The sequence below is a fragment of the Oryx dammah genome, unplaced genomic scaffold (genome assembly GCF_014754425.2).
Source record: "Oryx dammah isolate SB20612 unplaced genomic scaffold, SCBI_Odam_1.1 HiC_scaffold_6, whole genome shotgun sequence".
In the NCBI taxonomy this organism is placed as follows: Eukaryota; Metazoa; Chordata; class Mammalia; order Artiodactyla; family Bovidae; genus Oryx; species Oryx dammah.
Genome location: NW_024070190.1, coordinates 17,653,638 through 17,668,354, shown reverse-complemented (window position 1 = coordinate 17,668,354; position 14,717 = coordinate 17,653,638). Strand labels below are relative to the sequence as shown.

The 14,717-nt window shown below is 42.3% G+C and overlaps 1 protein-coding gene across 1 annotated transcript in view; it reads right to left on the bottom strand.

Moving 5' to 3' along the window:
* Positions 1 to 11,725, bottom strand: part of FRMPD2 (FERM and PDZ domain containing 2) — a 96,668-nt gene extending 84,943 nt beyond the window's left edge. The window contains exon 1 of the mRNA XM_040242624.1: positions 11,409 to 11,725. Coding sequence (XP_040098558.1) covers positions 11,409 to 11,433 — 25 coding nt within the window. The 5' untranslated portion in view covers positions 11,434 to 11,725. The remainder of the gene's footprint in view (positions 1 to 11,408) is intronic.
* Positions 11,726 to 14,717: the final 2,992 nt, after the last annotated feature.

Below are 14,717 nucleotides of genomic sequence, written 5' to 3'. Positions count from 1 at the left end.
AATTGTGCAGAGAAATTTAGAAATTGACAATCATAGGAAGAGATAATAACATTTTTCTTAGAAATTTGTTAAGATAAAATAATAAAAATATTGAAGATGGACAATAACATGAACATATTTCTTCTAATAAACACCAATCAACAAACACGTCTCTATTATAAAAATAACATGATTGGTAAATTGGGGAAATAAAGTCAATATAATATGGAAATAAGATTGAAAAACACTTCACTAGTCTTTTTCCTAGAGATATTTCATACAGCCAAGTAATAACAAACTACATTAAGTAAAAGAACTGCATTCAGCAAGCTGATAGGCTACGGAACTCCTATCCCCTCTCATTTCCTATACCTCGTCTTCACTCACGTGTTCTTTTACTCTGCTTCAGAAGTATTCCACCTCAGAGATTTCTCTGATCTTTGTGCAACATTAGCCAAATGTTGAATGCTGAACATTAAGCATGCAAAGTAGTTTGAAAGTGTCACAGAACCATGCTGTGACATATTTATTCTGGCAAGTGTAAGAGAAGACAAGTTTTAACAATAAAAAAAAAAGCATGGAATTCTAAAGCATTTTTAAGAATTAAAGAACATAGGACATCCCTTGAGCTACTCAGTCAAGGGCATTAACATTGTTGCACACAATTAGAGACAGTGTAAAAATAAAAGAAAGTTATTTAGCTGGAACAATTGATTGTTTTTTGTTCAAAGAAAAATCTAAGTGAAGATGAGAAGAATAATAAGGGCAATGGAGGGACCAAAGATCAAACGCAGATGTCATCAAGGGAAAAATCCACAATTAAAGAAAAATCTTTAGCAACATATAAAGACCTTCTCTTTAAAGCTAAAATATTGCAGGTATATTATCCTTTAAGTTCACAGTGGCTGATTTAGCAGCTTCAAACCTGCTACGTTCTCCACAATGCTAGGCTCCCTGGTGAAGCTGAAAGTGCAAATGAAGGAGCTGCAGAGACTTTTCACTCAGTGTTAAAACAAAGAATAGTTGTATTATAAAACCCCTTTGAATAAAAGAGTGTGGTATTCACATATGAACAGACTAACAAAATATAAAATAAAGATAAACCAAGCTGAATAAGAAAATTTACTCATTTCAATCAACGAGGAAAGACGCACTGACTAATGAACTGACTCAGTTCAGCCACTCAGTTGTGTCCGACTCTCTGCGACCCCATGAACCGCAGCTCGCCAGGCCTCCCTGTCCATCACCAACGCCCGGAGTCCACCCAGACCCATGTCCATTGAGTCGGTGATGCCATCCAGCCATATCATCCTCTGTCGTCCCCTGCTCTTCCTGCTCTCAATCTTTCCCAACATCAGGGTCTTTTCAAATGAGTCAGCTCTTCACATCAGGTGGCCAAAATATTGGAGTTTCAGCTTCAGCCTCAGTCCTTCCAATGAACACCCAGGACTGATCTCCTTTAGGATGGACTAGTAGGATCTCCTTGCAGTCCGAGGGACTCTCAAGAGTCTTCTCCAACACCACAGTTCAAATGCATCAATTCTTCTGCACTCAGCTTTCTTTATAGTCCAATGAACTGACTATTCAGCGGCTAATTAATAATATTAGGACAATAATTGTTCATTTGGTAAAAAATAAATTCAGATTCCTACTTCATATCACACACAATATTTAAAATTAATTAAAGTACTAAATATTATATATTTATATAGGAAAGAGAAAAGAGGGGAAGGAAGGGAGAGATTTAGGATATAATAATACTGAATTTATAAATGAAATGGTGAAAATCTTTCTTACACAAGATAAAAAATTCAAAATCTATGAAAGACGAGTGATATATTGGACTACATTTTTTAAAAAATGAAGGTTTGGTATGGCATTTACATGAATTAAGTCCTAAAATATGCAACAGGCAGTCTTCCAGTTTCTGCTCCAGCATGCGACGAGCTTGGAAATCATCACTCCCATTCTCACAATAAGAAAAAAAAAAAAGTGGCTGGAATCAGTACCAGGAAGGAAAACGGACTATAATTGACAAGCTGCACAGGCTTAGGGTAGACTAGCTATCTTGACAGTTAAAAATTCTGCAGAGCCCCATCTTAGAGGAACCCCACATTTTGTGAGTTTTATCTCCAGGAGTCCCACCAGATTCTCATGGGGAATATGAGGGAATCCTCTTATGCTTTCCAGCAGGAGAAGGAAAAACATAACCATTTAAAAAGAAGCCAAAAGCATTCTGATCTCCTCCTTAAGGAAAACTACTTTACCAGAGTCTAACCAAGATAAGGGAAGGGAAATACCCAAATCCAGTGCCTCCAGCCTGCCTGTCCCACCACAGGGGAGAAGGAAGCTAAGAAGAATGTGTGAAGATCCCAGCCCAATGAGCCAACAAAGTTACTGAGAGACTGAGACCTAATCATGGGATTATACAACATGACTTGTCTTCTGCATTTCACCACCGGGGCTTCCCAGCTGGAACTAGTGACAAAGAATCTGCCTGCCAATGCGGGGGGCACAGGAGATGTGGGGTCCATCCCTGGGTCAAGAAGGTCCCCTGGAGTAGGAAGTGGCAGCCCACTCCAGTGTACTTGCTTGGAAAAGTCCATGGACAGAGGAGCCTGGCAGGATACAGTCTATGCGGTCACAAAGAGTCAGATATGACTGAGCAACTACTACTACCACACATCACCACATCAACAGGACTCCTGTACAAAAACAGAAGGTGGCGGCAAAAGGCTTGTATTCAGGAAGTCATTTTTAGAGAAACCCAAAAACAACCAGGGAAACAAAAGCAAAGATACTAGAAGTTGAAGCCTTAGACACCTATGGCTACACCAAGTAGTGAAAACAATGTAAATCCCGGCCAGATTAATGTAAGTGTTCACACTAATGGCCTATGTATCTCAGTTCCTATTACTCAATACATCGTGTCTGGGTTTCAACAAAAAATCGCAAGTCATAGATAAAAGCAAGAAAAAAAAATCAGTCTGAAGAAATAAAGCAAGTGATAGAACCAGGCTCAGGTAAGAGGGAGCTCTTGAAATTACCATGCCAGGAATTACGTAGTATTATAATAAAGGAGTTAATATTCTGAGAAGACATGACCATCCTTAATATGTATGTACTTCAGAAGGGAGCGTTCAGAATGATATTAGAATGGCCAATATCCAGAAGGCTAACAGCACCAAACACGGACAAAGATGCGGAGGAACAGAAACTCTCATTCATTGCTGATGGGAATGCAAAACGGTACAGCCACTTTGAAAGACAGTTTGGGGATTTCTTACAAAACGAAACGTACTCTTACTATACGACCCAGCAAGTATTTAACTTACGCCAATATAAAAACCAGCACACGAATATTTATAATAGCTTAATTTATTATTGCTAAAACCTGGAAGCAACCAAGATGTCCTTCAGTAGGTGAGTAGATAAATAAACCATGGTATTTCCCGACACTGGAGTATTATTCAGGGCTAAGGAGAAGTGAGCTATCAAACCATTAAAATACATGGAAGAAACAAATACATACTGCTCAACTAAGTGGGAAAAAAATCTGAAGAGGTTACATACAGTGTCATGCCAATTATATGACATTCTGGAAAAGGCAAAACAATGGAGACAGTAAAACTATCGGTGGTTGCCAAGGATTAGGAAGGAGGGTGGGATGAATAGGTGGAACAAAGATGATGTTTAGGGCAGTGAAACTGTACTGTATGACATTGTAATGGTGGATACATGTCATTTCACATCTGTTCAAGTCTATGGAGCGTGTAACACCAAGTGACTCCTCAGGTATACTATGGACTTTGGGTGATGATAAGTCAAGGAATATTCCTTGGTTGTTACAAATCTACCACTCTGGCAGGGAATGCTGATAAAGGGGAAGCCTGTGCATGAGTGGGTTCCCTGGCGGCTCAGCTGGTAAAGAATCCACCTGCAATGCAGGAGACCTGAGTTCTATCCCTGGATTGGGAAGATCCCCTGGAGAAGGGAAAGGCTACCCACTCCAGTATTCTGGCCTGGAGAATTCCATCGACTGTATAGTCCATGGGGTCTCAAAGAGTTGGACACGACTGAGAAACTTTCACTTCTTGCATGAGTGAGGGCAGAACGTGTATGGAAAATCTCTTGTATCTTCTGCTCAGTTTTATGTGAACCTAAAATTTCTCTAGAAAATAAAGTCTATTTTTTCCAGTTTTATTTATTTGTTTTACTTTACAATATTGTATTGGTTTTGCCATACATTGACATGAATCCTCCAGTTTAATGGGCAACAGACAAGAAGAGACACTTTAAGAAGTAGATATAGACACAGTGAATAAGCACGTGGAAAAATCACTGGTTCAACATCATTAGCCACAAGAGGAAGGAAAATTAAGACTATAACGAAATATCACTATCTACCTGTTAGTAGAGGAAAAAGTGATAATACTAAATGCTAGTGAAGATGCAGAGAAAAAATAAAAGTATCAGCAACCATAATGTCCTTCATCTGGTGAATGGTTAAACAAATTGTGGTATGGCCACACCACAGAAAAGTGTTCAGCAATGAAACGCGGTCTGTTGACACCTGCAGCAACATGGATGGGCCTCACGGGCATTATGCTGAGTACTCCAAAAGGAAAGTCTATTAAAATAAAATAAAACTCAATTAAATTTAAAATATAAACTAAAATAAATATTGCAACAAAGTTCTCGGAATGGGCATTAACAAGTCAGGTTTCTGGTCCTCATTCTCCAGATGTTCACTTTGGTCCGTAAAAAGGAACAAGGCTTTACATCTAAACTCAACCATTTCTGCCTGACAACCGAAGACAAAGAGTGATTCCTTCAGCTGATTGCGTTCCTCCGGGGGAGAGGGAAAATGTGAAACAGAGAGAGGTTAAGTGTGCTGGGGGGGCAATGATCTCCACCAGCTAGCTAGATGGAGTCTGCTGCCTCCAGAGGGGTCCAGGAGCCAGACAAGTCTAGAAAGGTCCCTCTTCACAGAGACCTTAGTCCCCTCTTGTCTCAAAATGACAACTAGATCAACCTCTGATGGACAGAACTGAGGCAGAACAGGGACTTTAGTGGGCTCCCAACTTAAGCTGAGAGGAGGCTGACTCTGTCACAAACTCTGCAAAATGAATACTTTGTTTTAAATATTCTTTTAGGGGTAAAGATACATCCTTCAGCCAAATTTATCCATCCAGAACATACCATAACAGCCAGAGGGACAGCCCGGATGGTCCAGTGGTTGAGACTTTCTGCTACCAGTGCAGGGGCATGGGTTCAACCCCTGGTTTGGGAACTACGATCCTACATGCCATGCAGCGTGGCCAAAAGATTTCTAAAAAATAACAGCTGGAAAAGACACAGTCCTTAACTCTTGAGAGTCCCTTGGACTGCAAGGAGATCAAGCCAGTCCATCCTAAAGGAAATCAACCCTGAATATTCACTGGAAGGACTGATGCTGAAGCTGAAGCTCCAATACTTGGCCACCTGATGCGGGAGACAACTCACTGGAAGAGATCTTGATGCTAAGAAAGACTGAGGACAGGAAGAGAAGAGGGCCACAGAGGATGCGATGGTTGGATAGCATCATTGACACAATGGATGTGAGCAAATTCAGGGAAATAGCGAAGGATGGGGAAGCCTGGGGTGCCTCCATCTATGGAGTCACAAAGAGTCGGACAAAACTTAGCGACTGAACAACAACTTGTGGAAGAGTAAGTTCTGATGGCTTGGTCTCAAAATCTTCCCCTTGAATGACACCAACCCACTATGAACTGATACTTTTCCAACATTCTATAAATCTCCTTTCTGCTTCCTTTTACTACCTATTCGCTACCCACTCTATTTCCAATAATGTTAGGCTATTATAACCATTAAAACTCAAGGAAGTATAAGCAGAAGTTCTACAACCAAGGCAAGAAAAATAAGGCAATTAGCTATACAGCTGCCTGTAACCGAGAATAAAACGGAAACCAAGTCTGGGGAAGGAGAGTCAGCCAGTCTCAGGAAGAAGAGTTCCAGGACGAGAGCAACTAAGAACACTAACTTCAGGGCCAAAAAAACTCAGAAGGAAAACAGGATTAGCAAATCACAGTGGCTGAGAGGGCAGGTTCAAAAGTCAGAGTTGGATTGACTGTTGTCTACCTTGGGCAGTTAATGTTCTCTGTGTGTGCATGCATGCTAAGTGGCTTCAGTCATGTCTGACTCTTTGTGACCCTATGGACTATAACCTCCAGGCTCCTCTGTCCATGGGATTCTCTAGGCAATAATACTGGAGTAGGTTGCCATGCTCTCTTCCAGGGGATCTTCCTGACCCACGTCTCTTACGCTTCCTTCACTGGCAGGTGGGTTCTTCACCACTGATGCCGCCTGGGAAGCTGTGCGATATTGGTTATTGTGTCTGACACAGTATCGCCTCAAGAAATGGTAGCTATTTATATTATTAATGGTGAGTAAACACTGATGGCAAGGGATAAAGTATGGACAAACTCACAAAATCAACACTTGAGAACAGACGTAGCTCTATCAGTGGGGCTACAGGTGCCATTGGCCTAAGCTGTACACCCCATTCCTTGCCACTCAAAGCATGGTCTCTCAGATTAACAATACTGGCATCAACGGGGAGCTTGTTATAAATGGACTCAGGCCCTCCTCTAGTCTCCTGAGTCAGAATTTGCATTTTAACAAAATCATCGAAGATCACTGGGAGGTTCACAGCACATTACAAGCTATGGAGCCCTGCTTGTTCCATTAGCTTGTTTGGAAGAACCAGTGACAAGCAGGCAATGCCTGCAGTCAACTAAAATGTGGAGGTATAATTGCTGTGTTAAGTAACCAAAGAGACCCCCAACTAGGGCTTGTCAATGTTCTGGGTGACTTGGGTAACTACTCTCTCAAATCAAAAAGAAGGAATTTGGTGAAGGACGTATCAGAGGATAAGCTGAGGCCAAAAAACCAGGACCAGATGCTCAATGTCAATTAGGCTTCTGTGAACACAAAAGGCAGGCTTCTGAACACGAAAGCTATGGGTAAAAGAGACTTCGAGAAAGGATAGTGGGGGGCGGGGTGAGTGACCACCAGGGCCAGAGACTAGGGGGGTTGAGAAGGGGAAAAGTGGTCAACAGGGCTGCTTTCATTCATGTTCCCATACAGGCTGTGTGCCCTGCCCACACTTCCCTGGACTACCAGCAGCACTTTCTCGGGTCAGCAGGCCCTTCTAAGCCAGCCCTCTCCTTCCTCCATAACCTTAACTTCAATGAGCAAGACTGACAGAGAGGCAGCATGAGTGATGGACGGTCCAAGAGTCTTTCCAGGGAGGTTTACATTGCTTTCCAGGCACTTTTAGGCTAAAAACAAGAGTAGCATTAATTCATTTTAGAGCAGGGCAAAGTGAACATCCCATTAAAAAATAAAAGGGTTAATGCCCAACAACTTGGCCAAATAAACTCCACTGAATGATGAGCCAGATCTGGGGGTTCAGATGCAGGGAATTCAAAGAATAGGATCCCACCAGGGGAGTTAGCACCGTGTCTCTAGGCATCTGAAGTCCAGTGACATTTCTTGAAGGCTGCAAACATTCCCCATCCTTCTCTGATCTATATTGAAATCATAGTCCTCTTTCCATATTGGTCTTTACAAAGAGTTCAGCCTTGACTTGCACCCCCGAATCCATTCTTGTATTTCCTATTTTGATGAGTGATGTATTTGCCCGTAGAGAGAAGCAGGTAATCTTCTTAATTCCTATCTTTGTCTCCCCTTCTATCCCTACTAATCATATTTCCCTCCCCATGGACTGTGCCTCTTTAAAACTTCCTTTAAAAAAAATTTTAAATTCTCTTTTAAGATTTTTTTTGATGTAGATCCTTTAAAGTCTTCATTGAATTTGTTAAAATATTGCTTCTGTTTTATGTTTTGTTTTTAGGCCAGGAAGCATGTGGGATCTTAGCTTCCAGTTCAGTTCAGTCGCTCAGTCGTGTCCGACTCTTTGCAACCCCATGAATCGCAGCATGCCAGGCCTCCCTGTCCATCACCAACTCCCGGAGTTTTCTCAAACTCATGTCCATCGCATCGGTGATGCCGTCCAACCATCTCATCCTCTGTCATCCCCATCGCCTCCTGCCTTCAGTCTTTCCCAGCATCAGGGCCTTTTCCAATGAGTCGATTCTTCGCATGAGGTGGCCAAAGTATTGGAGTTTCAGCTTTAGCATCAGTCCTTCCAGTGAATATTCAGGACTGATCTCCTTCAGCTTCCAGACCAGGAAGCAAACCTGCATCCCCCACATTGAAAGGCAAACTCTCAACCACTGGACCACCTGGCAAGTTCCTCTTTAAAACTTTCTTGGATCCTGTGATGTGCTGAAGAATGTTCCTACTGACTAGTGAGAGCCAGCTATTAAATCTCCAGAAATTTTGCAAGCTGGTTGTTAAACATAGCTATATTACAAAAAATTAAGTTATAGGAACTTCCAATTAAATAAATTATATTAATAATACGCTCAAACCCACCATTTCCTAATTATTTTACTATATACCATACTGCAGTCTCTGTTCCTGAGCTTATTTAAATCACCTCCACATATATGATAGAAATTACACATGATGGTGTACTAGGACATATCTCTTCCGACTTTCTGTCCAGAGATACAACATTGTAAACTTAGAATTGGCCACAGTGGGGGTATTTACACCAAAGAAATTAACAAAGGCCGCAAATCAGAACTTGGTTTGTCGTTCTGTTGATTGTCTACACTGTTGACAAAAATAAAATTCCAGTAAACAATGAATGTTGTCCACCACTGCAGGCACCCCGACAACGGGCCCCACAGAGGGGAATTCAAGATAGAGAAAAACAGGCTACTGACTTTAGATAGTTAAGAGGCAAATCAAAGGAATAATTTCAAGGAGCCCAGAATCTTGCATCTTCACATACATAGAAAGGCACTAAAATCATTAACTTGAGATGTCTGATTTTTGTGTTTAGCAGTAATCTTTCAATGCTCAATTACGTGGGTGTTTCTTTTTTCCTTTTTAGCAAAAACTCCTATGTGTCCTGGCTCCTCCCTTACCTCTTTGGCATGGTCCCCTAGAGCTATCTGAGAGGCTGCCTTCCCAGGCGACCGTCCTAAATAATACCCTCAGACAAAACACAAGTCTCAACTTCTGGTTGTGCTTTTTTTTTTTCAGTCAACAAGACTTAAGAAAGTGTCAAAAAAAAATTAACAATGCATATTAAAGCTGAAAGTATGTCATGTCTGTAGCTATTATATTGAAAATAGAACAAAATTTGGGGAAATAGTCTTCCAGAATTCAAAATTGTTGTCCAATTCAGCACAAAAGTCCTTCACCTCATTGACAATGAGTAGAAACAACACATTCACCTTCATTGCTTAACTTTGTTTTTACTTGTCAATGTAAACAAAAATATCAGTTAATGTTGAAACTACACACCTTGGTCAATTGCAAACATAAGCTGACAAAGGATACAAGAGTTCAGCAAAAATCAGTGAATACATTCCTTGTGAATTCCTGGGCTATGCTGAATTAGCAGTAGAGAGTATTGTGTATTTCATCGCTTGTGAATTGTGCAATACACATTCTTCACATCAATGATGTTTATAATGAATTCATATACGTATGTACATATATGTGCACGATTGGTTTTTTCACGGTGTGAGCAGCACGTGCTTGGAGGTTCTCGACACCCCCTTTCTTGTTTCCTTAGGTTAGGCTGAAAGTGAAAGTGAAAGTCACTCAGTCGTGTCCATGGAATTCTCCAGGCTAGAATACTGGAGTGGGTAACCTTTCCTTTCTCCAGGGGATCTTACCAACCCAGGGGTCGAACCCAGGTCTCCAGCATTGCAGGTGAATCCTTCACCAGCTGAGCCACAAGGGAAGCCATCATTATTCCAGGGTCACTCTTGCCATACCCATATCACTACCAGAATAATCTTTCTAATATCTGTATGCAGTCACGACATCCCTGTCATTAAAATCACTGACGACTCTGTAGGACCTTCTGAATGAAAGACAAGCTACACAAGGCCTTTCTTGACCTGCCCTGTTCACCTCTGCAGGCTTCTCTCTTATCAGATGCCCACACTCACACTTTACTCAAGTTATTCCAAACTGCTTGCTGTTCCCAGAATGTGCTTAACTTATTCCTGCCACTGGAATTTTACATCAGCTTCCGGCTTCCCAGGTGGCGTTAGCGATAAAGCACTTGCCTGCCAGTGCAGGAGATGTAAGGACGATGGTTTGATCCCTGGGTAGGGAGGATCCCATGGAAGAGGGCATGGCAACACCCTCCAGTATTCTTGCCTGGAGAATCCTGTGGACAGAGGAGCCTGGCGGATGTAGTCCGTGGGGTCACACAGAGTTGGACACGACTGAAGCTACTTAGCATGCACGCACAGGCCTTTACATGAGCTCTACTTTGCCTAAGATGCCTTTCCCCAGCTCCTGCCCTCCCATCTCTTGCTAGTTCTCACCTAGAATTCAAACAGTACTCAGTCAGCACCTCTTCCAGGAGCCCTCGCCTCTTCAGCACCTGCTTCCACCACAAGCTATTGTGCAGTTAACCTCGCTGGCTCCTCCACTCACCTGGAAGATCTTCCGAGCAGAGAGAGAGGTATTCCCGATACCCTAGAACCTAGCATGGCACCCAGGAGACACGAGTAAGTGCTTCTTAAATTGAGAAGGTCATAGCTTAGTTTCAGCTAATAGCCTATAGCATATTGTGGGATTTAGCCAGGAGATACTCATCTCTGATTTCAGTTGTTGCTTTAACAACAAAGGTTGTTTAAAGTGTCAAAAACCCAAAACTGAGTGTTTTTCTTTCCTTTAAACATACATATTGTATTAGATGAATTATTGACTTTTTTTTCTTTTGGTCATTGTTTCCTGGACTTTATATAGACATGACTTGAGACTCTTTACCTTAAACCACTGACCTTCTGTAAGGAATAACTGCAACACTCGTTCCTAGAAGATAGGGACAGTTATCATATATTGGGTTACTCTTTTCCTCCAAGCACCTGCCTCCTATATATCATCTCACATATCTTCAACATTGCAACAAAGTGTGTACTATTATCACCAGTTAACAGGTAAGGAAACCGAGTCTCAGCAAAGTTAAAGCGTTTGTTTCAGTTTGAACAGATGTTGAATAGCAAAGTGGTGATTCAAACAAGGGTTGGTCTGACTCTAAACTAAATTCTCCATTGAGCCCACTCTTTATTTGTTAGAAACAAATGTACCTTCACTTGTTTTCGAATGAGTCCATACAAGTAACCTGAAACAATTATACTTCAAACAATACTGCAAAGAGCCTTTAACACAAGGCCTAGCCCTGCTGAGCTCTCCTTACTCCCCATGGGTTTACCCTTCCCTTGATGCAGACTGATAGGAGAAAAGTAAATGACGTCAAGAAGTACCTGTGTCCCGTGTCAAAGGCTGCATCCAAAAAGTCTCCGTGACCTGGTCTAGGCCTTCATCGTGGACACTCTCCAACAAGGAGCAGGGACGTTGTCTCTCCCGTAAGCTGCTTGTCGCCTGAGCTGCTGCCTTTGTCTACTGTTTGTTACTAAGCACTCGGTGGCCCAGCAAGTGAGTCAACAAGGGCCCTTCCCTTTCCGGCGGCTTGGTCTCTGCCCTGAGCCCCGTGCAGCCTCTGGCCTGTTAGCAGGCAGAGCCACCCCAGCAGTCTGTGTCCTCAAAGCCGGTGATCCGAGAGAGCCTCTAAGAGCTCAACTGGATTAGATGCCACTGAAGGCAATGGGATTGCGGCTCAGCGGGAGCTTTGACCATGATGTCACCTTATCTCCTGGTCCAGTCAATAAATGGAGCCCTGCCAAGAACCAGGGGCTGGCCAAGAACGGAGTCTTAGTTTCACTAACTCCACCATTCTCCATGCCCTTTGGACCTGCACCAAAAGAACAGAGAAACATGCAAGAACAATGAGAAATAACCTGGAGCTGCCAGTTGGGAGGCAAGAGAAATGGGATTGTGCTCATCAGATACACACATATCATAATAATAACAGCAGGACAGGAGGAGCTTTGGAGATGATGGATGTGGTTATGGCATGGATTGTGGTGGTGTTTTCATGGGTGTATAATGATCTCTATATGCTTCCAGTTGTATTTGTTAAATATAGACTGCTCTTTGTATGTCAATCAGCCCTCAATAAAATGTTTGTTCTTTTTAAAGGAGGACTACAGTTGGAGAAAAGGAATTCTCACACTCTCTGGTTGCTGCTGCTGCCGCTAAGTCACTTCAGTCGTGTCCGACTCTGTGCGACCCCATAGACGGCAGCCCACCAGGCTCTCCCATCCCTGGGATTCTCTAGGCAAGAACACTGGAGTGGGTTGCCATTTCCTTCTCCAATGCATGAAAGTGAAAAGGGAAAGTGAAGTCGCTCAGTCGTGTCCAACTCTTAGCGACCCCATGGACTGCAGCCTACCAGGCTCCTCCGTCCATGGGATTTTCCAGGGAAGAGTACTGGAGTGGGTGCCACTGCCTTCTCCGTCACTCTCTGGTACTTAACGTTCAAAAAGGAGCCAGTAGACAGAGGGGAACAGCAAGGATTAGTGTGACAGTAGCTCTGTAAAGGTAAGGAAACCATGCATTTTTCTTCATATAAAGACCAAACCATTTAAAAATGACATTAGATGAAACCCAGGGCTAGGTGAGGGCATGCCTGGTGAGCAGTCCCATATGCCAGGAGTGGGAATATAGGTTAGTGCAACCTCTTAGTGGGGGCATTGAGTGATATTTATTAAAACTGTAAATGCACATGTCATTCATAAACACAGCTGCAAGGAACTAACCTCATGAATCATTCTGTAAAAGTTCACTCAAGCCTATAAAAAAGGATGCTCATCACAATGTTTTATGTAATAGTGAAAAACTGAAAGCCACCAAAGTGTCAATCAATAGTGGACAGCTAAATAAATTACAGTTCATACACAGTGGAAAATCAACTACACAGCAATGTCAAGGAGGCAGGTATATCTATATGTACTGGCATTCAAAACTTGCCAAGATCTTTGAAAAAACAAAAGGTGTGGAATAGGCCTGTATTATTCCTCTTATTGTAAATATGTACATAATATATATAAATATAAAATATATTATTTTTATATAGTACTGTTTACATTATGAGATGAGATGGCTGGGTGGCATCACCAACTCAATAGACATGAGTTTGAGCAAGCTTCAGGAGTTGGTGATGGACAGGGAAGCCTGGCATGCTGCAGTCCATGGGGTCACAAAGAGTCGGACACGACTGAGCAACTGAGCTGAACTGATGTATGTTATATATATTATGTATTCATATATATATATATATACACACTCTAGAATGAATCACTAGAAACTTAACAGTGGTTGCTCTGGGGTGTTTTGAATTGTTATCATTTAGTCATTAGTTATTACTCATTCAGGGAAATTATTGTCCATTTCTGGGATTTTTTTCCCCTTGTGTTCTATTGCTCTAAAAAAAACTAATAAATATTACATAATGTTTTACAAAATTTATCTTTTTCCTGCTCAAGGCTACTCATTTTCCACACTAGCTAGTAAAGCATAGTACAACCACCTTGTGCTGTTTCTCCCAAATTTGTCAACTCATCAGATTTAAATTAGAACTTGATGAAATGTAGATCTCCCAACACCTCCCCAGACCTGCTGAACCCTAATCTATAGGACAGAGCCAGGGGCATCTGTATTTTAGCTAGCCCTAGGCAATTTTTATTTAGTAATTTATTAGGGTCAACTATGTACAATTGAAGAAACTGAGGCTCAGAAAGAGAACCTGAAGTGCTCCAGGCCTGTGGCTGGTTCGCAGTAGAGCAGACAGCAGCAGGGATCGCGGGTGCCCAGGTATGGGCTGGTCTGCTTCAAGTCACCGCCGCATTCACCTTTTTTGGTACCAATGTTAGCACTCAGCAGTAATCCCCTTCTACAATTATCTCTGTTAAGATTTCACTCATCCACATTAGAGCAAGGAAAAATCCTTGAAAAATGCCTAAGAATCTCAAAGGCATTATGCTGAGTGGGAAAAGCCAATTTCAAATAGTCACATATAGTATGATTCTACATATATGACATTCTTGAAATGACAAAATTATAGAGATGGAAGTCAAGTTAGTGGTGGCTAAAGGTTAGGGATAAGGTGAGTGGTTATAAAGGGGTGGCATGAGGGAGATCTTTGTAGTGATGGAATAGTTCTGCGTCTTGCTTACGGTGGTGGTTCTGCAAAGGCTCTGCAGATCGGCCCATCCCTGAACCCCTAGCTGGAATCCATCTCTGTAGCCTTGACTCACCTGACTGCCTCCAAAGGGTCCAGGAGGCATCTTGCTTGCTTCTCCAGCCACTTGTCTTAGCTCCTCCTTCCAAAACCTGAGTATCTTTCAGATACATGACAGGGTGCCGTGCCGTCCTTCCTGCCACCATCTATCCACTCCTAAGAAGTCCCCCACTCAGACTTAGACAAGAAGACCCACTCCACCCTTCTCTGAAGGCACCTCTCCCCAGTAAGTGAGAAGTCCATGGGCCAAGGGTTCATATGGATCAGACCCTGAGATGAGGGAAAAAAGGAGTATGTGTCTCTTGGGTGAAAACCCAAGAGTTTCTGCCACAGTGCTGCACCTCCAGCACCCAGATCAAGACTGTGTCTCATAACAGATGCTCATTAAATGCATACTGATTGGATGGATATTTGGAGTATTTGTGCCCTTAAA